General features: G+C 41.3%; 1 protein-coding gene across 1 annotated transcript in view; it reads left to right on the plus strand.

Annotated features, from left to right (window-relative positions):
* The window catches only part of LOC119905283 (activin receptor type-2A-like), a 34,235-nt gene extending 11,886 nt beyond the window's left edge, over positions 1-22,349 (plus strand). Inside the window, exons 2-4 of the mRNA XM_038722152.1 lie at positions 17,230-17,437; positions 18,341-18,474; positions 20,723-22,349. Coding sequence (XP_038578080.1) covers positions 17,230-17,437; positions 18,341-18,474; positions 20,723-21,018 — 638 coding nt within the window. The 3' untranslated portion in view covers positions 21,019-22,349. The remainder of the gene's footprint in view (positions 1-17,229; positions 17,438-18,340; positions 18,475-20,722) is intronic.
* Positions 22,350-26,245: the final 3,896 nt, after the last annotated feature.

The raw sequence follows: 26,245 nt of genomic DNA on the forward strand, positions 1-26,245 counted from the left end.
ACTCCGTGGCTGTTCTTGAATGGCCCAGCCAGAGCCCTGACTTAAACCCAATTGAGCATCTCTGGAGAGACCTGAAAATGGCTGTCCACCAACGTTTACCATCCAACCTGACAGAACTGGAGAGCATCTGCAAGGAGGAATGGCAGAGGATACCCAAATCCAGATGTGAAAAACTTGTTGCATCTTTCCCAAAACGACTCATGGCTGTATTAGATCAAAAGGGTGCTTCTACTAAAAACTGAGCAAAGGGTCTGAATACTTATGACCATGTGATATTTCAGTTTTTCTTTTTTAATAAATTTGCAAAAATTTCAACGCTTCTGTTTTTTTCTGTCAAGATGGGGTGCTGAGTGTACATTACTGAGAAATAAAATGAACTTTTTTGATTTTTGGAAAATGGCTGCAATGAAACAAAGAGTAAAAAATTTAAAGGGATCTGAATACTTTCCGTACCCACTGTATATATTGTTTTATAAAGATGAATTGAAATGCCCATGCTGCAGGCTTTGTGATATTGCAGTATTGCTACAAACTCAATGCACAAGTCAGCTTTAAACCCTTAACACAGCCTTCAAATAAATCCAAACAATTCAAGCACGGAGGGGATAGGAGGGACCAGGGGATGCAGAGGGGGTTTTGCGGATCCTTCTACAGTAGCCTGCAAGAGATAACGAGGAGTTTTAAATTGCTCGTTCTGTAGAGAATGTACGGTATGCAGTGGCCCATTGCACACGAGACACAGGGCTACACTGGTATGTGCTACTTGTACAAACAGTAAAGTCTGCACAAATTCACGGCGAGAGACGCAGGCACTCTCTCTGACCCGTCCGGCAACCGGCCCCATCAGCGCTAATTGAGGTAGTAACCAATGGGCGTTTGTCTCTCAGGCATACCAACGGGGATTAAAGGGATTGGATTCAGTTGCTGAGCGCTGTGTAGTTTTTGTTTTAGTTTTTTTTTTGTTTTTTTTAAAATGCCCCCACCCCATAACCGCTGCCTCCGTGTTCCCTCCTCCTGCCTGTGGAAAGAGTGCATTCTTTGTGACCAGCTCACCCGAGCCAACCCGACCTGCCCTGCGATGTCACGACACCATCTGATTAGAGCATTACTGTAGGACTCCAAAGAGACCAAGGCTGCTCTGTAAAAATACTGTCTACTGTAAAACAGCGTTTGGCTGAGCGTCTCTGCACAGACTACACTGTGACCCCTCTATTTATTCAGCCACAGCAACTTCTCACCACTCCTGCTGGAGAAAATGTAAGTTAATAATCTCTGGACCAATCTGTACTCTTATCCTTTTTTTCCCCCAAAATCTCCTTTAGAATTATTTGTATGATTATTACCATCAGGTACTTGATAAAGCTGTCTCACATCACAGAAGCACTGAGGATAAGTTCTTAGTGCAGTGGGACCTGGAAATGGTGTTTTAATATATACACTCAGGTGGTAACCTCGCCGTGGGCCAGTGTACTCCCATGCCTCCCGTAGTGCCTGTGATATATATAGTGGTATAAAAAATCTTTATCCAAGCCGGCCAGGAGCTGCCCTAAAGGCAAGTGGTGGGATGCAGTTCTAATCGGCAGTGCCCACGTTTTAAAGTCAGGGAGAAAGGATTGATGGCGGTGGTGTAAAAAGAGAGGTCGGATGGGGAGAATCATACCTTTTTAGTTTGTTAAAATGATATGTATTATGTTTTTTAAATGTGATCTCTCTGTTATTGCGGGATCAGCATGCACTTGTTTCTTGCTTACTGTGATCTGTTAGCCCCATCTTACAGGGAAATTACATATACATGTGCTTTTGTGGATTTTTAAAAAAACCTAAATACATGCTAGTAACAGTTACTTATCTGTTTACACACATTCAGAAGAAGAGTACAGCATAGGCCTTAAATTTCAGATTTGAATAGGGCTGTCTCCCGATCAAGGCCTCCAGCTTACAAAAGTATGACACACACACACACACACACAGAGACACACACACACACAGACGTGACTGCTTCTTCTACTGCACAACATGAAAGAACTAGTGCAGAATATATGCAAGATATATGGACTTTTTTTCCTCCAGAATCTACCACTGCTTTTATTCAGTGGGTGCAACAAGGTGTGAACACTACTGTCATAAGTTTTCTACTAATGCATGTGGTTATTCACACGTGCAAAAGCTGTATTTAGTTGTGTCTTGAGTCAGTTATGTGGGAGAGGAGTGTCAAGTTGCATCAGCAGCAACTGCAAGCCAAGAGGCCAGCTCTGCAGAAAGCATTTTGACCCCTGACCTTAGCCTAACTTCTTTATTCAACACTGTTCAAAAGTCATCACTCAGGTTTGTTTTTAGCGCTGTTTGCACATATTCCCACACAAACCAGCGCCCCAAACAACCATACATCACCTCAAATCTATTTCACCTCTGCCCGGACGCAGATGATAAGTTGACCCTTAGAACAAATTCCATCATAACGAACAATCCCCGCTCCTGGCAGGCACACAAAAAAGCCTTGATGAATGAGTTGTTTACCTACTTCGGTGCGTGCAGTGCCATGTGCAGGCCTGGCCCGCCAAAATGCCAGTTCATTATGAGGCTAGAGAGCAGAGTGCAGCACAGCCTGCCCCTATGACCAGCCTCAGAGAGGAAATTGGATATTAGCTCCTGTATTCCTTTAGTAGTTGTCAGGCAAAACATGTCTGATGGACAGTTGTTGAGTCTGAAATGTCTCATTTAAATGCAATTACTGACCGATAATAACTTTACCTGTACTATTTTTCTTTCACTTTTAATTTCTTACATTTTTCTCTGCATCTTTAGAGCTAACACTTATTGCTGTGGTGTTTCCGCACTGCACGGCCCAGAGATCACCTGTCAGTGAAACCAGAAACGTGGAGGCATTGCTTTGCATGTGACGGGAAGAAAAAGGAAAACGCTATCGGTGTGTTTGCAACAGCAAATGAAAAATCTTTCTTGAACACGGTTTAGGTTGAATCATTGTGGTGTTAATACAGTTGTCAATGGAGACAAGCCTAGCATACATTTATTTCTAAAAAGATATGATATGTGTTTAAAACTGAGGCTAAAATGTAGCCTCTTTGGCTGTTGTTATTATTGCTGTTAGTGTTGCTGTTAAAACTCACAGGAACAAAACAACCTTCCTGCCACATAAGCTCATGGATTCCTAAATTAATCAGACACTTATGTGTTTCAGCAGCCAGCTGTAGTTTTGGAGTAGAGAGAACAAACCACCCGGGCGTTAGCTGGCTACCTGCCAAAGTGACCTAGTCAAAATTTCTCCATTTGGCAGGTGGTTGGTGGTCATTTTCCACCCAGCATGCACATCACCGGGCTGACCACAGATCAGTCCAGAACCATCTCTGCCACGTGGCTCCCACCTTGTAACACTCTCACTTTGCTAATAAAGAGACATGTGCCAATACACAGGATCTGATACAGCGCTCCCTCAGGACTTTTGTTTGGCTTATATTTATTCGTGGAAGCGGCGGTGAAGAGAGTAAGAAAGTGAATTTGTGCTATAACTCAGCTCAGGCTACTTACTGTCTCGTAAAAGAAAATGCTTAGAAGAGAAATTTCTTATGGTCATATTCCATAATATGAGAGAGAATATGATATATAATGGGAACAAAGAATAATAATAATAATAATAAGATAATGTATCTTGGTATTATAAAAGGAAAGTGTTTGGTTCTTTATTGGACATAAGATATTCATGTGTTCTTTGATGGTTCAAAACTGTATCTCTTGCCGTATTAATTGTCAGGACTAAGGCAATGATAAATCCATTGGAAGGAGCGTTCAGTTTCATCCTTCGACATTAACAGTGGTTTTCCCTCCACCCTTTCTACATGTCCGAAAGAAAAAAACAAGATGTCACAGCGTAGCTCACTGGTAGCCTACAGCTGCACTTTTATACTTAACACCGTGGTCACTGCTGTAGTCGACGATGTATCGCAGTTCTTTGATTAACCCTCACTGTCCACTGTTGCTATGGTTGTCTAGCTAGTTCAATGCCCTGGATTGTATCTCTTCTTCTCATTGGTGCAGCCTCATGTGTGTTTCAGTATAAACACCTGTCAACATGCAATTTGGCATCAACACCTGTTGGGATTATTTTTACACAAAAACACAAATGGAAAAATATGAAAAAATCTTTTGAAGATTTTAAGATGCCACATCATGAGAGCTTGAATCAATATTAGGGCTGAAACGATTCATCGATTAAATCGATTACTAAAATGCATCGACGAAAATTCTTTGCATCGAGGCTTCGTATAATACATATAACTCACTGTTTCGCACTGACATTTATTACTGTCGCACATTGCACTTACGCTGTGAACAACATGATTATGATGGCGCTGTTTACAAAGTGTAGGAAGAGAAAGAAAATAGCGAAGGACAAAGAAGTGTCCAAAGTATGGGATTATTTCAAACTAAAGAAAACAACAACTCTGTAATGTTACCGTCCGTCCACTGTAAAACAAAACTTATGTTGCCTAGGCAACAGCAACTTTAGCATTTAACTGAAATCATGATTGATTGTTGAGTTTCAGGCTAGCCAAAGTAAGTCGCAGTCCTCAGCTGAAAATGTACACTCGTGCGTTTGTTGTTCTCCTTTTTGGGCCGTGAGTTGTTTGTCTTTATAATTGCTATCTTCATAATAACAAACAACTGCTGTTTCATGTGTAGGTTTGCTTCCCGTTTCACATTTCACGTGTGTTTTCTTGACAAAACGTGGTTTGGAGACCTACGTCAGGTGACACAGCCGCTGTCAGCTCGTGTAGTGTGTGACCCCCTGTCACCAATCAGTCACATAGTGTGAACACCACAACGACTTCAAGACTCCCGTCACAAGACGGCAAGCTGTGTAGTCTGAACGGCACGGCCATTGACCGACGCTGAAAGTCGTGTAGTCTGCACGAGCCTTTAGTATAACTTGTATAGCACTCGTGTCCTGTTTGTTTGTAAAGCAGCTGTTTGGTTGTTGGTCTAATGTTTGCTGTATGACACACTATGAATTTCCGAAAGGACCAATAAATACCTATAAATCACCTATAAACGTGCACAGCTGATCCCGTACTTCTTAAACGACACATCGATGAATCGTTGAAATAATCTATAGAAGCTTCGAGTATTAAAATCATCGTTGGCTGCAGCCCTAATCAAAATTGCAGAAATGAAGCTTCAGGTGAACTCAGGCCAGCAGCAAGTTGGCTGTTTGTCAGCCTTCAGGTCTATCACAGTGCATCTCTATCAGAGAGCAAAGTATCACCCTCTTCATCCTGCTCTCAGTGTCAAGGCCTCCGCTGCAACTTTCAGATTCAGGCTCTCTGCATTGCTTCTACCTGTGACCTCTTGGCTGCCATACAAAAGATAACATTTTCAGATAATCAGTAATTTCCTCCTGATGCAGCATCTCTGCCAAGTTCACAATCTTTTTCATATTCATATTACACTGTCTCTAGTGACTCACACCCCCTGTTTTCAGTCTAATTGTTCTTTAAAACAATTCTGTGTAATTGCCTTATCTGATCATTCTGTGATTGCAGCGATATCCTGCACACTTACTTTATTTCTTGTAAGTTTGTAGCTGGCATCTTAATCACTGTGTCGAAGTGCATCAGCTAAAAGCCCAGAAATGTGAAATTTAAAATGTCAGAGTGAATTTTCAGAGCCACCGGGCAGCCAGCGAGGGGCGAGAAGCAGTTTTTCAAAAAGCCCCAGTGGATTGAGAAGTGGGTCAGGTGTTTAGACGTTTTGCAGGGGAGGCATTGCTGAAATGTCCACAGATAAAGTAGGTCACAGTTAACCTTGATAAATCCCTTGTGTGACTGGGACAGAGTAAGGAGCCTCTATGAAATGCTTTGTGGTCATTTCTTTTTCACAAGAAAGGAAATTGTGTAGGAGGGAAAACATGCATTCTGTAAGCTGTTGCAGTGATTGGACTGATTGGACTGATTGGACTTACGTTGATAGTGTTGATAGAGTCGTGTCCCTTGTGAGCAAATATTCATCTTGATGAAGTAATCGACAGAGGAGGTGTTTTCCTTTTGAAGGAACTCATAAATTAAACATCACAAAAAAGTCATTGGTTTATAGTTGGAGTTTCATTGCCTTATTGTCAATGGGCTCAAAACTCACTTAGAAATGAAGCACATGCCTGTTTTCTACGTTGCTTGCATCTGTCACTATTTTGCTTTTAATGTGAGGTCTCCGGGTTGGATTCAGCTCTGTGCGCACTCCCGAGCCCCTCTCACACTACAGCGACAACACAGGAGCTAATGATAAGCAGTCCAATAACACCATTAAACAACCGACTCATAGCAAAACACAGGCTCCATGTAAGGATACAATAAAGGTTCATGTGCTGAAGCCCATCAGACCAAACAGGTTCAGATGATGTCGAGTAAAAACAAAGAGAGCATTCGTAAAGCTGGAGAAACACAGAGAAAGTCACGTTAGCTCGCCGGCTAACACCGAGCAGTTGCTGTTGTTATCCGGTGCAAAGTTATATCGCTTTCCACATTAATTCACCAACTAATGCGACCCATATTACTATCCTGTGTACCACAGATATAATGTCAAAGTGTCAAAGCAAGAAATTATGTAAGGGTAAAAAGCAAATGTGGAATGATTTGTTTGCTATCCTATAGTGATGCAACCAATGTTACATTAGCTCGGACCTGCCGCTGTTTGCTTCGTAACGTTCAATTTAGATTTATGCCTTTTACCGATACTCAGGTACACAGCTTCTCCATCTCTCAGTCGCTGTAACTAATATGACCCACATAATATACAACCCAGAGGAAGAGCCATCCATACAGGGAAGAGGCAGACAGCTATCGCTAGCACAGATCCACAGCTGTTTGCTTCGTAACATTCAATTTAGATTTATTGTGGCTTTACTGATACTCAGGTACACAACTTCTCCATCTCTCAGTCGCTGTAACTAACGCGACCCACATAATATAAAACACTGCAACAAAACGGTCACAATAACACAGAGGAAGAGCCATCCACTGACACTACATTAAATTTACTTACTGCGGTCTTATTATAAAGTGTGACACAATCTCGTTATAATATTCAGTCCAGCTCACTACCCGTTTCGTTATCATCCAATACATTTAGCTGTGCTGACATTGCTGAGCCTCCGGTGAAAGACACACACAGATAGTCAAGATAGTTACTGAAAGCAGCAGGCGAGCTAACGATGTAGCACGTCAGCTAAATGCAGTAAATGTACCGTGATCATGTAACGAGCATGGATTAGTTCAACCTGCAGCTGATAAAACTATTGCTGTAACGTTGCAGTAGGGGTTTACCCTGAGGTTCCAGCATGTTGTGTGAAGCAGTCTCCCTGTCTGTCTATTTTCCTCTTTTGTTCCACTTGTTTTCCTTCTTTTATTTTGACTCTTATCCTTTAGTACGTAGTGAATTAAACACATTACCCACCTCATTTCTTCGAAAACGACCTTGAATTAACAGCGTGTGGCTTTAGTTACGCAACGCTGTATTTGTTTCTCAAACTTTTTACGTCAAACAAAGTGAGCCTGTGCCACTTGTGTTTGACATTTCCATGCGTGAAATATCTTTCTGAGACAAAGAGGCTTCTCTCTTTATTGCCTGGATGTGTGCTTGTGGGTGGAAGCCTGTTGTATGTCCTTGCACGATCATTCGTGTAGGCTCTGCACTCTGTGACATTATCCGCTTTAGTGAATTCTGAGCTGCAACTTATTCAGAAGATTGATTTTTCTGCTTTATATCCTTCATGTCCGCCATACTGTCGGGCAGCTCCTGCCCACTTTTCGCACACAGTCCTAAAGGCAGCCGGTGTGTACTGTCACCTCATTTCAGAGAAGTGATTGATTTGAACTCTTAATGGCTGTATTTACCACAGAGCACTGTATTTGCAGTTCACATTGCTCGCAGCTTTCTCACACAGTCCAATACCTGAATGGAGGTGTTATCAATGGAGCGGTTGAGGTGTTGCAGCTTGCTTTGGCTGAAGAACAAAGACGAAAGGCCTTTTGTCTTGCTTTTTAAATTTTAACACTGTCATATTTAGAAAAACATCACTTTACGGTCAATTTACACAAGGTTAAGTTTGTCTTAGTGCGTACACTTTATAGGTATGCACTCTAAGCCTTAAGGGAGGAGCTCAGAAACCAACTCATCTCACAGCAAGAGTAAACTTTCCTGTTAGCGCAGGTGAACAAACCTAGCATATGTTTGTAACTAGAGCTGCAACAATTTGTCAGTTAATCAATTACTCAAACTACTTTACTAACTATTTTAATAATAAATTAATTGTTTTAGTCATTTTTCAAGCCAAAAATGGCAAACTTTTGCTTCTCCAATGTGTTATATGATTTAATGTCTTGGGATTAGGACAATTTTAATACATCACTTTGGATTGTGGGAAATCATAATGTTTTAATATAATCTGACATACAGACACAGGGTTTCCGGGGGGTCTTTAAAAGTTTTAAATTTTACTAGGTGAAACCTGCAGAAACCCTGAGACAAAATGATTATGGGACTAATTGAGAAAATAATCTGCAGACAAATTGATTGAACCGTTAGTTGCAACTGTTTGAAACCATTGCTTGTATTATAATAACACTGTATAATGCCTTTCAGTGAACTAGTCTCCTAATATATCCATAGGGTTCTACACATTTAAAGAGAAACTAAAATCTGAAAAATTATCTAGCACTTTTTTTTTTTTATCTTTTGTAATCTTACACCAGTTCTGAAGCAACACAAATATACAGTATTTATTTATTTCACCTGCTTTCGGTGTCCTGCACGCTCATTATTATGGTCTGCCTGTAATAAATTTGAACTCGGGCTTATCCTTCTGCAGCATCCCCTGTAAATCACTCCCAAATAAAATGGAAATGCATATGCCAAGCACCTCAATGTAATGCCCATGGGGATCGGCGCTAGCATGGCTAATGCTGTTTCACCAGAAGTGGCTAATGAGCTAACTTTCCGCTTTACATCCGCATACCTCTCCATAATTATCGCCTTCAGCTCCCACGAGGGCCAGTGAAGGGAACGATGCATTCATCCCCATCCTGGATGAATTGTAAGAAAGAATAGAAACCAGGTGCCATACAATGGACACTTAATTTGCTGAAGGGCGTGATGGAGTGGATAGACTTACCAAACACAGCTAGGGAGTTTGCACCTCATACATCATGGGCATCCTTTACACCTGCCGTTAAATTGCATCTCCTATCCAGGATGTATCTAGATAGGTCTTTAACGTGATTACATTTACACCTGCCATTAATTTGTGTCTCAATTTTGCATCCAATCGCTCTGTCCAGCTCCAATAACTGAACGTCACTTCCTCCTGTCTTTTGCACGGGTCCAAAAGATTTTCTGAGCTGCCTTTTTACTAGGATTTATATTATTCTATGGATTGTACACCCATTTTTCCTCTTTTCAGCCATGAAAGTGAAATGTGAGTTCTGCCTGGCATTGTTTCCTTGCGCTACCTTTCTTTAATGTGTACTCCTTTTGTGTTATTTTAGTAGTTTATGTTAAGTTGAGTATTAAGTTCACGTTAACATGAATTGCCATAACATCTACATTTGTAAACTACTGATAAAGAAGGCATATAATTACACAGCTGAGCCAGTGGGCCTTTTGTGCTGTGAAATGGTGAAATAAATCTGGAAAAAAGAAACGGAGCAGAGGAGATCGATAGACAGAACATATCGCATAGTTTGATTTCCTAGCCTGTTTTTACCCCCATTGTAGCAGCGATCCACAGAAAAGAGGGAAACGACAGGGACCTGAAGGGACAGTCAACAAGAGAGAGGGAGCTGTCATTATTGTGAATGTACTGATAAATAAATGTAAAGAAAATTCTTTGTTTAGTTGTAACAGCCAGTACCAAGGCGTTGTTCAGCTCGCCTCGCCTTTGTTTGGTTTTACATTGTGGAAAAGTTGTACCTGTTTCCAGGTACTTTTTTTCGTATCACCTCCATCGAGTTTCCAAGCGAGCTGAGGCGATACTAAAATGTGACGTGAAAACACGGCAGACTTCTGATTGGTCAGAGAGAATCGTCACTATTCACTACGTCATCATTGCGTGCGCCAGACAGAGGCCAGCAGCAGAAGGTTTTATATTTTACAGTTTTTGTATATAATTTCATCACTAAATCCACTTCTGAGAAGTTTTGAGGTGAGAAATCAGCTGTGTAGATTTCAAATATTGACAGTTTTACGAGAAGTGATGGTGGAACAAAAATGTGCTTGAATATTTTTGGAGTTGAGGAGCCCCGCAAGTGGCTGCGGGGGATGCCTGTGCCAAATCGTGGGAAGAGCTCCCGACGCCGGCCATCCGCCCGCTCACAGAGCCCTCTGCTCCCACCGTCACACAGACCGCTGCAGCAACAACGGCAGAGGAAAACACAGCTGTAAGGTTTTCATACCGCTTATCTGTCTTTACATTCTGAGGAATGTTGAAACGTTTTAACTTAAATCAAGATCGTGTGTGGATCGCTGGTGTGTGTGTTGCATTGAACATTACCTCACGGCAGTTGTGTGTGGCGTCGCTATGACAACCAGCTACATTGAGGGGTACTACCTCTGGGTACTATCTGCAAATTGAAAATGGAGCCGGGGCGAGGCGAGTTGAGCCAGTATTGGTAATGGAAAAGCACCATAAGACTGCCCTAAAGGCATGAAGAGATGTCTATAGGCTCATAACAAACACTTGAGTTGACTACAGTATATATTGTTTGCATTATTAGGGCCCGAGCACGACCGTGTGAGGTCCCTATTGAATTTGCTCGGATTATATATATATTTTTTTTTTTTTTTTTTTTCTGCAAAGTAGGCTCAACTGACATGGCCTAAACATTCTCGAAAACTCACCAAAATTTGCAAACGTGTCAGAACCGGTGAAAAATTTCGTATTCTACAAGTTTCGCACATGGGCGTTGCAAAATGACTCGCTAGCGCCACCTAGAAAATTGGAACAAATTAGCCCCTCGTTCACGTTCAACCTACATGTACGAAATTTTCTGGGGACATGTATCATATCAAGACGCACAAAAAAGCCTCAAGAACCCATAGCCTAAAGTCAACAGGAAGTCGGCCATTTTGAATTTTACGGCCATTTTTGGATGATTTACACACTTCGTACTTTAACGAACTCCTCCTAGGGATTTAGTCGGATCGACGTCAAATTTCTGCTGTGCCTTCTAAAGGCATTGACGATGAAAAGTTGTGCTATTTGCGCGTTTTCGTCAATGGGCGTGTCCGTGGCGTCGATGATTCGCTATGAAACAGGAAGTTGTTGTAACTTCAGTGTACATGCTCACATCTGGACCAAACTGTACATCTAGGATGATAGTCCCGCCCTGAACACATGTACATGCTGACATTCACCCACAGTCATAGCGCCACCTGCTGGCAATAGAAAGTGACCTTTAACGAAGCAGCCCCCGCCGCATGTTTCACCTACGTGCACGAATTTTCTGTGGTACGTGTATCTTGTCCAGACGCACAAAAAAGTCTCTTGGAGCCATAGCCTAAACCCAACAGGAAGTCGGCTATTTTGAATTTTACGTCAAATTTTGGATGATTTACACACTTCGTACTTTAACGAACTCCTCCTAGGGATTTAGTCCGACCGACCTCAAATTTCTGCTGTGCCTTCTAAAGGCATTGAAGATGAAAAGTTGTGCTATTTGCAAGTTTTCGTCAATGGGCGTGTCCGTGGCGTGGCGTCAGAGATCAAGTCTTCGCCATGACACAGGAAGTTGTTGTAACTTCAGTGTACATGCTCACATCTGGACCAAACTGTACATGTAGGATGAGAGTCCCACCCTGAACACATGTACATGCTGATATTCACCCACAGTCATAGCGCCACCTGCTGGCAACAGAAAGTGACTTTTAACGAAGCAGCCCCCGCCGCACGTTTCACCTACGTGCACGAATTTTCTGTGGTACGTGTATCTTGTCCAGACGCACAAAAAAGCCTCTTGGAGCGATGCCCTAAAATCAACAGGAAGTCGGCCATTTTGAATTTTACGTCAAATTTTGGATGATTTACACACTTCGTACTTTAACGAACTCCTCCTAGGGATTTAGTCCGACCGACCTCAAATTTTTGCTGTGCCTTCTAAAGGCATTGAAGATGAAAAGTTGTGCTATTTGCAAGTTTTCGTCAATGGGCGTGTCCGTGGCGTGGCGTCAAAGATCAGCTCTTCGCCATGACACGGAAGTTGTCGTAACTTCAGTGTACATGCTCACATCTGGACCAAACTGTACATGTAGTATGAGAGTCCCGCCCTGAACACATGTACATGCTGACATTCACAGACAGTCATAGCGCCACCTGCTGGCAACAGGAAGTGACTTTTAACAAAGCAGCCCCCGCCGCACGTTTTACCTACGTACACGAATTTTCTGTGGTACGTGTATCTTGTCCGGACGCACAAAAAAGCCTCTTGGAGCGATGCCCTAAAATCAACAGGAAGTCGGCCATTTTGAATTTTACGTCAAATTTTGGATGATTTACACACTTCGTACTTTAACGAACTCCTCCTAGGGATTTAGTCCGACCGACTTCAAATTTGTGCTGTGCCTTCTAAAGGCATTGAAGATGAAAAGTTGTGGTATTTGCGAGTTTTCGTCAATGGGTGTGTCCGTGGCGTGGCGTCAGAGATCAAGTCTTCGCCATGACACAGGAAGTTGTTGTAACTTCAGTGTACATGCTCACATCTGAACCAAACTTTACGTGCTTGATAACTCTCCCACCCCACTATGGAGGACCGATCCTGACACAGTCAGAAATAAATACAGAAATAAATAAATGCTCAATAAATAAATAAGCATCCAATTAAATACACAAAAAAAATAAAGTAAATAAATAAATGTAGGTAGTAATTAAATTATACAAGGAGACATAAATGTATATATTTTAATTAGTGCCTTTACTTATTCACCTTTGTTATAATTACCTTATTTGTTTATTCAACTTTATTTATTACTAATTTTTTTAATGTATTTATTTATGTGTGTGTTTTAATATTTTTGTCTGTTTTATTCTTCCTTTGTATTTATTTACCTTATTTATTTTCACCCATGGTATTTATTTCTGCCTGTCTTAAATTTTTGTATGCATTTCTGCCTCATTATGCAAATGAGGAGGGGCTGTGTCTCAAGGGGTCATCTTCTCTGCTATTGGTGGACCAGTCAGACAGGAGAGCTCCTACTCTGCCTGCAGACATCAACGATCTTGCCCCTCACACAGTCAGATGGCTTCCTTCAGTGCGCTGAGGTGTTTAACAACTCTGAAGACAATACTACCAGCAATGTCTTCCTTCTCTTTTCACGTAGAAGCACCGACAGACAGTGCTTTCAGTTTGCTGCATGCATGGACACAGAACTGCGGTATAGGGAGAAGCACACGGTCAGCTGGCTGCAGCTAAATCTGGAGTGCACTCGTATTCAATTCTGTATGGTAAATTCAGTTTTAACGGAGCAGAGCGAGCTGACAGGCAGAGTTAGAGACTTTTTCTGTCTGTTTCTCTCTTTACAAAGACGCATGTTGCAGTCAGAGTCTTCTCTGAGATGCGAGCACGACATACAACACAATTTATCAAATTACACAACGGATATACAGTATGAAAATAAGATTGATTGGATTATACTCACAGGAAGTATAAAACCTCTTACATGGGTCTATTAAAAGTAAAGTAACACAAAAATGTCAGGGAAATTACTTTACTTAGATTTAAGTACTGCAGTTGTACATTTGAAATACCTTCCTACCTTTCTGATAGGAAGCCTTCTTGAGGTGGTATAAAACATTTCTTCTTATATTCTGATTTGAGTTGTGGACAACTATGACCACATGAATTAAAAAAACATTTCACTGCCCAAGTCAGCTATAACACAAGTCTTGATCATCAGACTACATGCTGTACAGTATTTGTGGACAGATTTTGTCCCAGGATTTATTATGCATTTCTTCTTCTTCGTTGCATGATTTAGAATAATAAGGTGAGAAATGGGTCTATTCTGAGTTCATCCTGCACTGCAGCAGCTAATAAAGTCCATTTAATCCCCAAAACGCTTTTCTTTTAGGCAGGCTGGAGCAGAAAACAACTCACCTTTCTCAAGTTGTACAGTAATGTCACATGTGTATGAAGGTGGATCAAAAGAGCTAATCTTAAATGTCAAAGTGGAGAGGAGCCTAGTAGGCCTATTTATTTTCATTCATTACACAATATGAATAAGCTATGCAGACAGTTGTAAAGAAAGAACATCTTTTTCTTCTGTTCTCTACTTGTTATAGTTACACAGTATTAGGGGTGTGGGCTGTATTAAAAGTATCCACTGTTCTCCCATGCTCTAACACACAGTAACGATGAAATGTGTGCTGTTCTCACATTCTTCCTCTGTATGTACACATAAACAACAAGGCAGGGAAATATAAAAGGAATTTATTTTATTGTTTGGGTACATTATTGTTCAGTGTACATGCTCACATCTGAAACAAACTTTACGTGCTTGATAACTCTCCCACCCCGCAGACATCTACACGTCAATACCGATTTATATTCATAGCGGCAAGTGCTATGTAGCTCCACATAGGGGACACAGGAAGTGACATATAGTACATTCATGCGGCGTCGGAAACGCGTAGGAAATTCACAGCCGCACCGGCAGAACTCCAGAATGTGCAACTCGGCCGGCTCACGCGCGGACGCGCTTACAAGTGCGAGGGCCCGCCCAACGCTGCTTGCAGCTTTAATTTTAAGTGTGTTTTTAGGGGTGACATTTTATGGTTCTGACAGGAGGCCCTGTCTTTTCAGTAACTCTTTTTCACACCTAATCTCTTCTGCGCATTTTGATATATTGCTCAAGGGCATCTTGGCAGCATTAAGTGTTGAAGAAAGAAGTTAATTTTCCTTTTCCATGGCACAGTTGTTGTTTTTTTTGGGTTTTTTTTGCCAGCTCAAGCAGTGATTTGAACTTTTTGCTTTCATGTCTAAGAACTCCTGTTTACCTTGATTTGGTGCAGACATTGTAATGAAATATGTTTTTTTTATTTGATTAAACCAAATTTTCAATTAAAAACATCTGGAGTGATCTGTTTGCACTAAAGGCATTTTTTCCAGGAGTCTGCAGGAGGGAGTGAAATTACGACCACATGAACCACATGCCAAATGATGTAATCTTCCCTGAGGTGCTAATGTGCACATTTGGGCAAACAAATTTTTTCCACAAGCAGATAGTGATATACCTTTGTGTGTCTATTTACATGTGTTTTTCTTTCCTTCCATGTATACATACAGTTTGGTCCATGCGTTATTTTTTTCTATGTAAATACTTGTGCTTTTTTTTTTTAAACTATTGTTTTTGCATTTTCAACATGCTTGCTTGGGGACTATTTTTCTCTTCTCTCTCTTTACCATTTGCTCTCGATCGCACAGGCATTAGTTTGTAGTTGCATTGAGAAAAAGGCGTCAGTGCTGCTAAGAGACAGTGACCTCACCTGCCAGTGAAGTAGCCACTCCACTCTCTTCCATCTGCAGCTACTGATGTAGTTGAAAAGAGACCTGCAGCGCTTCCAGGGCCCTGATTGGCATCAACTGGCTTTACAGCCATTTTAGTAAAAAATACATTATCTTCCTAAAGGTAACCTGCACTACGCAAGCTAAGCCCTAATTTGTGGCCACTACTGTGACTAGAGACACGTTCAGGGCAGTCAAAACACTTTTCCTCTGCAACGTTATTTCACTGGCAGAGGAGAGGGGATAATGATCACATAAATTGGAGCATTATTCTTTATTTGTCCTGTGCTTTTCTGTTAAATTACAGAGTGCTTTTGAGACATTAAAAGCAACAATAAATAAAAAACGGTATGGTTAAGAGTGCAGATCTTTGCAGGCTGGAAGAATTAAAAAAAATCATTTAAAGTAAATAAAAGACATAAATAACAGATCCTATTTCTATACATTTCTGCTAACAGCCCTGATACATCCCAAACCTCAGTAATCACACATTAGAACCTAAATTACAGCATTTAACTCCCAATAAAAAGCACATTTTTAGAAAATGATAAACATTATGGAATTGAAATGGACACACAACCCCAGTGGAGTCAAAGGAAATAAAAGAGATACACCTGGCATTATGTGCCATTTACATTTTTACTAAACACAAATCACACATGTTGCAGGATTAGGGCTGCCAAGGAAGTTCATAATGCATATGTAAGTAAGCTGGCTGTCAAGTGTGATTTGCAGCAGAAATGTCTAACAAAAAGTATCACTTTGATAAATACTGGAAGAATAAAATGAGTAAATGAATTTGGTTTCTTGTGTCAAGAACTCATTTATCATGGCACTGAGCACTGGACAATGCATCCGATCATCAGAACAGTAAAAACGCTTTTAAATGCACAAACAAAATGAAATGTAGGAAGCAATCCTGTTTTCCTGTGTGTCTGAACCGTTTGGTTTGCTGCGCCAGGAAGCAAGCAAACGGAGGCGGACTATCTTCAGTCTTGTCAGCAGTCTAAACGGGACTAACTGTCTGACAGGTGATGAGAGGTGGCAGCAGCAACGCGAAACTGACGAGCTGTCATGCAGTATTTTCCCCTGGATATCGGTTTGTGGAGAGCTGCTGCCTGTGTTCATCTGCAGGAAACTTACTGGGGAGAGAAGTGGATTGGCTCGCTTCAATTGTTTTTGTGAACAAGATCTTGGTTTCTCTTCTTTGTTCTATAACCTCGTTTTCATGCCTGGCAGGTTTTTATTGTTCATCTTAGAAAAGCTTTAATTTTTCATTGGTGTATTGACTCTAAAGCACTTGGGAACTCTTATTAAAAAGTACCACAGAAGTGAATTTTATTATCACTAAATGTTTTACGGCTTCACTGTATCGCATACTTTGAGCCTGTAAAGAACGTGTCCTTCCACCGGTTATTGATATAAAAACTAAATGATATTTTCTGTCAATGACAGGGAAGGAAAATAACTTTTTCTTCTTGCAGCCACGGTGCCTTGTAAATTCTCAAATTCAAAAGTCGGCAAGATGTTTGATAGAGTAATTGTTATTTTCAATCTGTACCTCCCACAGGAAAAGTCAACAATGCATTGATGCTGTCTTAACAATGACACCCCTTCAAATTCAAAGACAAAAAATAGTAAAGGATCCTGTCTTCGTCCTCTCCAGGTGCCATCCTGGGACGCTCGGAGACGCAGGAGTGCGCCTACTACAACTCCAGCTGGGAAAAGGAGCGCACCAACCGCAGTGGCATCGAGCCCTGCTATGGCGAGAAAGACAAGCGGCGACATTGCTTCGCCACGTGGAAGAATGTCTCTGGAACCGTGGAGGTCGTCAAGCAAGGCTGCTGGCTGGATGACGTCAACTGCTACGACAGGTACACAGGAAGCAGCCAGAGATACAGGCATCCAGCAAATGATAAATTACCAACATTACCAAATCAAAGTCAGGCCTTCAGCAGGGCTTTGAAAAAGTCAGGTAAAGTGTCCCTCAAACCAGCACACCCTGAGGCAGGTTGGACTCTGAATACACCTAAAATCTCCATGAGCACAGTTTTTGTCCCTCTGCGTGCTTCTCCACCTGAATGCCTTGCACATCAGCACAGAATAAGGAAATATAAATTGCTTAGTGAAAATGGATTCAGCCTGATTGTGTGTATCCAAGCCCAGAACAATAAACAGTTAATGTAATTAATAGAGCGTATTATTCTAGTTTCTTCCTTGCTAGAACATCCACCTAGCATCAGATGCTGGTTACAGCCTGCTTGTGTTTTCCTTTGATTCCTGAGCAATAAAGTTGCTGTAGATTCTGCTGCCCTCACAGTTTGGGTACCTCTGCTCAGACGGCGCCGCCTCGCCTCCCTGGAGAGTCCAGAGCAAGTCGAGGGCGGCTGCCACTTCCTTTGGCTTCTATCTGATGACTGTGTGAGTGTGAAAGTGAGAGAGTGAGTGTATGTGTGAGATTGTTAGTGTTACATGTGCGTTTGTTTGCATGTGTGTATTGGCGGCAGAGGGATTGGAGAGGAAGGAGAGGTGTGTGTGCGCCTGTGTGTGCGCGTACTTTTTTAGAAAACATTGTGTCTCCTGCAGTGAGTGCATGGAAAAGTGTGTAAGCGCTTGCTGCTTCATTTGTGCAAAAGTGTTTTGTCTATGTGTGTGCACTCACATGCACTTAAAAAATTAAATTGGTTCTATGTCCTTAGCAGTGTGCAGGGAGGAAAGAGAGAGATTTGGGAGTGTGTTTTTTTTGTTTCTCATTTCCACCTCCATGTCCTCTGCAGTAACGAGTGTGTGGAGAGGAAGGAGAGTCCTGACGTTTTCTTCTGCTGCTGTGAAGGCAACATGTGCAACGAGAGGTTCCTGTACGCCCCTGATGCGCCCCCACAGAGTGACCCGCACCATTCAACTGCCTACAGTATGTACAGTCCCGCATGCATGCACACACACAGATATAGTGCACTGAAAATGTCAGTGTTTATTTTAATGTGCAACCACACCTTGAATTGATTCTTTGGTCTGAGTTTAAAAGTCAGCATTTAGATATTATTTGTATTTTAAGGTTTACACCACTCTATTACAGATGAACAGGGTTGCGTATCGTTTTAATTTTATCTATTCTGATTCTTCTTATCAAATCCGGTTCTTATGGAATCTCGGTTCTGATTCCTTAACCTCATATCTTAATCGCTCTGTGACCTTCATCCTGTTCCTCCTTGCTCATCTTCCCCCTCATGGCTAAGGTGAAAGGAGTCTCTGTACTAGAGGGCCGTCTCTGGGGACTCATATCTAAGAAAAATATATATTAGAATCATTTGTAGACATCATTCATTTGCCTTCAGTATAAAAGGTGAATGTCAACTCACTTGTGTTTTGTACCTGAGCGTGAGACGTTGCTACTGTTAGCATTAAGCAGATAAGTGACACTTTTATGGACTGTGAAATGCTGACTGAAATATGCAAAAAAGGGAGGGGGGGGATGAGGATGAGCAGCATCCAAATGCATGTGTCTTAACAATTCCACGGTTCTTGGAAATCTGGTACCGATTCCAACTGGGAACTGGTTCCAGATACCCAGCTGTACAGATGAACCAGGAGTTACCAACAAAAGCAATAGTGGGAAAAGTAACTTTTCAAAGTAACTTGTTGCCTGAGCACATATGTTTAGCTGAATTTTTCTGAAGTTAGATGTATATTTAACTTTCTTCTACCGTCTCGAAACACTGATGCAACATCCAGGCTTTTACATTGAAGACACAGTCCTCCACAAAGTGTGTGATGTAAGATACTGGATGTTTGCCAGCTACTGAGCTTCCAGGTGTTCAAGGCTTATAAAATATTTAAGGATTTGAGGAAGGATAAATAGAAGTAACAAAAGATTCAAAAAGACGTGTGCTTTAGTTGGTGCAGGCAGAGTTGAAATGGCAAAGTTCTCACCTGGATAAAATGAACTAAATGATTCTTGATAAATATAATGCCCAGGATAAAACATAATATATATTAAAATCTGATTTGAAATTTAGTGAACATATTGCAGTTAAATCCATATCATTGTCAACCACTGACAAAAGTGTAAGCATGTAGTGTTATATTCATATATTTATACTTGCCAATGCGTTATAGTATAATGTAGTAGGCCCAAAGCACTGAACCTACTATAAAACCAAATAATCAATAAGAGTCAGCACAGTGCCTGTTATCACTCAATAAAGTGAATGCCCAACATCAAGCAACAGATGAAACATTACTGAAAGACAGATAACAATACTGAGAAGACTAAAATAAGCTCAAAACAGAGACAATTAGCAAAGGAGTTATTTACCACAGAATTTACAATAATAGGTGTGTTTCAGATGGATTTGAGAGCTAGCTCGGAGTAAAAAAGCTGAGTGCTTGTGTGCATTCACCAGCCAATGGCAGCTCTGGTGTCCTTGCACTTTTGACTTTAGCTAAATTGTCCAACAGGCCAGTCTGTCTCTTAGTATTCCTTTTTAATTTGAATTCCTGGAACCTGCAGGACACCCTGTAGAGAAGAACCTTTCACATTTTTTTCTGGCAATCGCCTCTAGAGTCCCATGATGCAGTTGGTGCAGCCCCATCGGCCCCTACCCAGTTTCTCCCCTTGCTTTTCACTGCCACCCCAGGGACGGCAGTGGCAATCGACGGCCAAGCGTGAACGCTTTGACAGCCCTGCCGAATCAGACTGTCACACCTTGTGATGGGAGGACAGGCTGAGCCAGCAGGCGACTCCCACAGGGGTCGGACACAGTTCAGAGTCCGTTATTTTTGGCAGGCGGATTACGTTATGTCACGAGATGTATTTGCTAATCCGTGTGTGTGTGTGTGTGTGTGTGTGTGTGTGTGTGTGTGTGTGTGTGTGTGTGTGTGTGTGTGTGTGTGTATTGATATGATCCCAAAACACCCTGGCAGTAAGCTGAAAGCAGGGTTAGTGCTGCACTTACTGATGATGTAGCACAATGTCAGGCCAATCCGGCATCCTTTTTTTATCTTTCTTTTTTTCTTTCTGTTTTCTCCTTGACAATGTCCATCATTTTTGATATTTCATTGCTTTATTTTTCTTCCTATGAAGATATAATAAGCCAGTCAAAAGTCATATCAAATTTTTCTTCTTCTTCCCACAACCCTCTCTATTTCTCTCCACACAGCCACCTCCAACCCATTTTCCCAGAAGCCCCAGCTCTTCAGCACTCTGCTTTACTCGCTGGTTCCCATCATAGGCCTGGCCGCCGTTGTCCTCTTCTCTTTCTGGATGTGGAGACATCACAAACTGGCCTATCCAGCTGCCCTCGTCCCCACACATGTAAGTCTCACCAGCAGGGTGAAAACGTGTAAATCCCTTCACCACTTTTTTTGTCTTCATGTTTGGTCCACAGCGCTCATCACTGTAGTGCATTTGCAGAGGTCACCTGTCAATCAAACAGTGGTGCAGGGACTGGGGTGACCTCTTTCTTTCAAAGTTGCTGATGATGCATTTAGAGTTTCTCTTTTTGTCTGTTCAGCTGTAGTGGCCATCGTGTCTATCTTCGTCTGTTAATTGCAAACAAAAGGGAAATGTAAAATGCATCAGTTGCAGGGGGGCAAATGATTTCTTTCCTGGAAACACATACTGTAAGTGCAGTGGGAATAAACATAGAACTTGCAAGCAGGTAAAAAAAATCTCAAATTATTTATTGCAGAAAATGTCTTGACTCAGCTCTGGTCGATTGTGTTGATATTTATTTCCTACCTGAGTCAATGCTCATTAGTTGCTGCTGTAAAAAGACTCATGTGTTGTTTGAAGTTTGCAGCATGAAACAGTAGAAACATTGTACTCTGCCGTCTCTATTTAACCAACCTTCAACTCCACAGCTGATCTAGTTTCTCAGTGGGCTGAAACAGCCTTGGCCTTTCCTGCCCCGTGCAGCAGAGGGACAGAGTTACGGGCAGCCAGAGCAGACACACTGTGTGGAGAGTTTACGTTGGGATAATTGCTTTTTCAGTTTCTTCTTTCAAAGTTGTATAGAAGGACAAGATGAGCCCTGCTTCTGTCTGTATCTTTTTTCTTTCTGAGTAAACACTTCCCAGACTTGCTTTTAATTCGCCAGACTAGTGTTTGGATATGACTGTAATTGGGACAGTTCATATTGTGCCAGAAAGGCATTTAATCACACACAAGTTGTTAGATTAATATTTATTTTCTTAAAAACTTTTAAGTGCACATAGGGCTGATTAGGTTAAAATAATTGTTGGCAAAATAGAGACCCACACTGGAAAATCTCATATCTACACTTTTGATCCATTTCATGTCTTCACTTGAATTAGCCATGTTTCATCACCTTTGTAAACATTTTCTCAAATCTCCTTTTTTGTAGGACTGAGAATAAGGCTGCTTTTCCAAACTCCTGATTCATTTCGTTTTTCACAATTCCGAGGCGGTTTTAACCCGACAGCAGCAGAGCTATATTCTCTGCTGCTCGGCAGCAGGGGAAAAAGAAAACCCATGCTGAGCTTCCACCTTATGGAAGAGGAGTCAGGGGCCTCTGCATTATTGATGAGGCTTTATATAGGCAAACAAAACTAAACACAGAGACACTCACAGCTTTGCCTGGTGGTGGTGGGTGGATGGGGAGTGCGTGGGAGGAAGAGAGGAGAGACATGCAATTCTCTCAACTTAGTTATTGTATTTGCACAGTGCTAAAGCATTGCAGGGAAGATAAAAAGACAGTGACACAATACAATCCAGAAACAAATGCTAATGTGCCTTGGAAAAACGACACTGCTAAGAGGCTTATGAAAGTCTTACCTGGAAACAGATGAATGAATAAATAAACAACATAAAACAAAATAAGATCACGACCAAAGAAGAGTGGATCAGATAACTAATGATGTCACAGTAGAAAAAAAAAACAAACAGCTAAAATATTCATAAAATCACAAGGGGAAGAAAATGAAATGAAATAGCTGGGATAGAATAAATGAAGTCAAGCCGGATGTGTGTAATCATGTGCATGTGTGCGCATGCAGAAGTGTATTAGTGCATGAATGAGTAGGTGTACAAGGACAGGAGAAGGAAAGGAGGTCACTCGTACAGGAATGTATTTAGAAGTCAACTCATGCTTTTCTGGAAGGAGGTGATGCAGTAAACCTCACCTAAAACAAACAATCACTATCTAATACACATGAAGTTGTTGTGGCGTCTGTAGCTTGTTTTGTAATCGATTAAAGCAGGAGAGCAAAGAGATGGAGGCAGCAGGAGGGGGCATGTGGAGGTATTTATTTCTATCTTCATTTTGGGGGTTGTTGTTGAAGGATGTGTTTTTTGTTGCACCACAGGCTGTATTTAAAAAAAGCTGAGGTGACTCCGACAATCATTCAAAGAGCTCACTCTTGCAAAGTCATCGAGGACGGCTTCCAGCACTTCTTGCGCTGTTGAGAGTAAAAACACACCGCAACCCACATCTGTTCCACCAGAGGTTACTGAATTACATATATATGTAATATCTGACATTTGAGACGCCTACGGTTAAAAATGACATGAAATCAAAACTAATTCCATACTGGACACACTAACATGAGAGTGGTATCAACCTTCTAATCAATCTCTTGGCAAGAAAACTTTTTTCATAAAATGCTGAACTGTTCCTTTAAGTCACTCTCCAAATGTCCAAATACACTTAACAAATTGTGAACAGCCTTTTGCACTTCTCTGTGTAAACACCACTAAAACACTTGTCAGATGCAATTTGAATAATTTGTCTAGATTTTGAAAGAGACATGAACTCATTACATTAAAATAACTCATTATTTTTCATATCAACTTTCATCAACTCAGTGAAACCTAAAAAAGATTATAGATTTTATCCAGTAGACTGGACTTTCTTTTATGTTTTATCGTGCTGGTTTCTGTACTGCATTCATCAGAGCATAATGCACTGTACTCGTGTATTTTGTAATGTGGCAGCATCAAATTGCCCTCACCTGTTGATAGTTCCTGTGTGTATGGGCAGTCATTATAGTTGTTCATCATAGGTGTTGTTAGTAACAGACAATTTTTTTCTGCCAACTATACTACTGCGTCTTCTAAAATGGGCAAAGGCCTGCATCACACTGTTCACATTTAATCAAAATCTCTAATTAAAAGGATCAGGAATGTGATTATGTCATAAACAAGCAGCTGCAGTCTGAGCAGAGCCAGAGTCAAAGGCGTTACATACTTTTTTCAGGATACTATGGCACTGAACCTTGAACTTCTTCATGCTACTGGAAATTGGCAATGGGATCATAAACTAAAGGGCTGTATTGTGATATTCAAACAACATAGATAAATGTAGAAATACACATGTAGGTTTAGAATCACATGCATAGAAACCTATCAGTCCAAAATGTCTCGTGCGGTTTTCTACATTGATTTTGATCTCAAAAGTTTGTCAGTTTGTCAAAAAGTCAGTCAAAGAAAAATGCATTAAATTATTTTCTTTGCAAAGTAATGAAACATGCAGTCTTCATGATGCAAACGTAATTGTTCCCACTTAATGATCATTAATGGATTCATTATCACGCCTCTATTCTCTAATTTTATGATGCAGGGCACTGAAGAAAGAAAGAAAGGAAGGAAAGGAAACCAACCCAGTGGAAAGAGCTCCTGCTGTACTTTCACATATAAATGTCAGCTTTATGTTGGGCCAGGCTGGTTCAAAAAAAGAAGGGGGGTTATTGAATCAAAAAAATTATTTTCCTCCACACCGTACTTCCTTTATAGACTCTGCAAACGTTAAAATGATCCAGTGCGAAACGCAGGGAATTTTATGCAGCAAAGTAACTTTATTGCACGCTGTCATTATGTCATCATCGTGGTCCATCACGGGCTGCATATTTGCTACCAATCCTCCATTATTCACACCACAGTGCCAAGTGGAGGCAAACTGGAATTGATTCTGTCTGAGTACACAGACCCACAGCTTTCACACCGAGAGGCCTGGAGCACTTAAACATAAGTCCATTTTTCGACCTGGACCCTATTTTCTTATCTCTATCCATCTCGCAGATTGATTCTGACCAAAATCTCATCAATTGCTTTATTATGGAGCTACTTGCGTCTTGTTTGTCTGGGTGCAGCTTTCCAAAGAACTACTAAAAGGCCAGTGGTCACCAAATGTCCTGAAAAGCCTGTAAATCCCTTTGATTGCTCCAAAATGATTTTGACACGTTGTTAAAGAAATAAAAATTATGACGTCTGAATTGTGATTGTAGTTTCACCACCTGCTATTTTGTCTTTGCTCTCAGCTGTTCTGCACATGTTGCCATGTGAAATTCCAATGAATTCTATACAATACAGAGCAAACAATGACACAGGTTGAGAAAGGCCTACTTTTTTGTATTTGAGATAGTTGTTTTTTTTCATACTTACCTATGCTTTAAATCTCCTCAGCGAGGGACTTAAATTTGCTTTCTTCCCCTAACATTTATTTTTGTTCCATATAGATGTGTATCAAACTTAAGAACTTATTTGGGATCGGGCGAAATGTGCAGATACCACTTATCCTTTGATCACATAAGGCTACGTTCAGACTGCAGGCCAATGTTGCCCATATGTGACTCAAATCTGATCTTTTTCTGACAGTGTGAACAGGCCAAGTCACATGGAATCTGATCTTTTCCAGTTCGGAATTGGGCCACTTCCATATGTGGTCCAAACCGATACAGATCAGACCTCAGTCTGGACACTCAGGTCGCATTTAATGTGACTTACGGTGCATCCCCACCGAAAGCAAATCCAGCATTTTTGGCGGCTTGATTACATACAAAGTCAATGCAAAGACACCGGGTGGCATGAAATAGGCGTTTTTTGCGCAATTTGCTGGTTCGCGCGAGTTAAAATTTTTCAACTTGGGAGAGAAATTCGCTTGACGCGATGTTGCAAAAGCCTATCAGCGGTGAGATTGTCCATAACGTCACCGGCGGCTTCGGAGCATTGTTTGGAGAGGACCAGGCAAGCGGTGTAATGACCAAGCGGGAAGCTTCCGCTCTACAATATGAAGCGAATGCGGAAGTCCCTGAAACCTGCATTCTATTGAAAATCCAGCAGGGGGCGACTCTTCTGGTTGCAAAAAGAAGTCCGGCTCCATTAGAAATAATGGGAAAATTACCCTACTTCTCAGCTGAATAATTACCCCAGTAAACACTGTCCTGATGAGTTTATGGTCTCAGTCACTAGTTTCAAGTCTTCTTCAACACAAAATGATGTTCATTTAGTAAATTATGGTCCTTTTTTATTTAAAATAGACCACAAAGCAGAGTATGTTTCAGGGCGGGGTTATCTATGATTGACAAGTCGTTACCATGGTGACCTGTCAATCAGGCTAGAGCCGACTCGTACTCTCGGCGCTGTGTAAATTTAACCAGCGCCGTTGAAAAAGCTTATTAGGAGTTGGCTGTTCACTTTCTCTGGTGAGTACATTTAGTTTTAAGACTGTTGTTCGCTAGACAAAGTTATCAGCCCTGTTAAAATGACAGTTAACGTGAGTTACAGTTGCACCTAGCTAAGCAAGCTAGCTAGCTCCGCACACGGCTGTTAGCTCCGCCGTATCGTCACTTCCAGGCACTTCCTGGTTGCAAAAACTTGACATGGCGGCGCCCTGTCGGCCAAACTCGAGGCTTCAAAACGGCAGTCCACAAACCAACGGGTGACG

This window comes from Micropterus salmoides, unplaced genomic scaffold (genome assembly GCF_014851395.1).
Source record: "Micropterus salmoides isolate LMB-PRFRI ecotype aquatic unplaced genomic scaffold, ASM1485139v1 Ms_hic_scaffold_1, whole genome shotgun sequence".
NCBI lineage: Eukaryota > Metazoa > Chordata > Actinopteri > Centrarchiformes > Centrarchidae > Micropterus > Micropterus salmoides.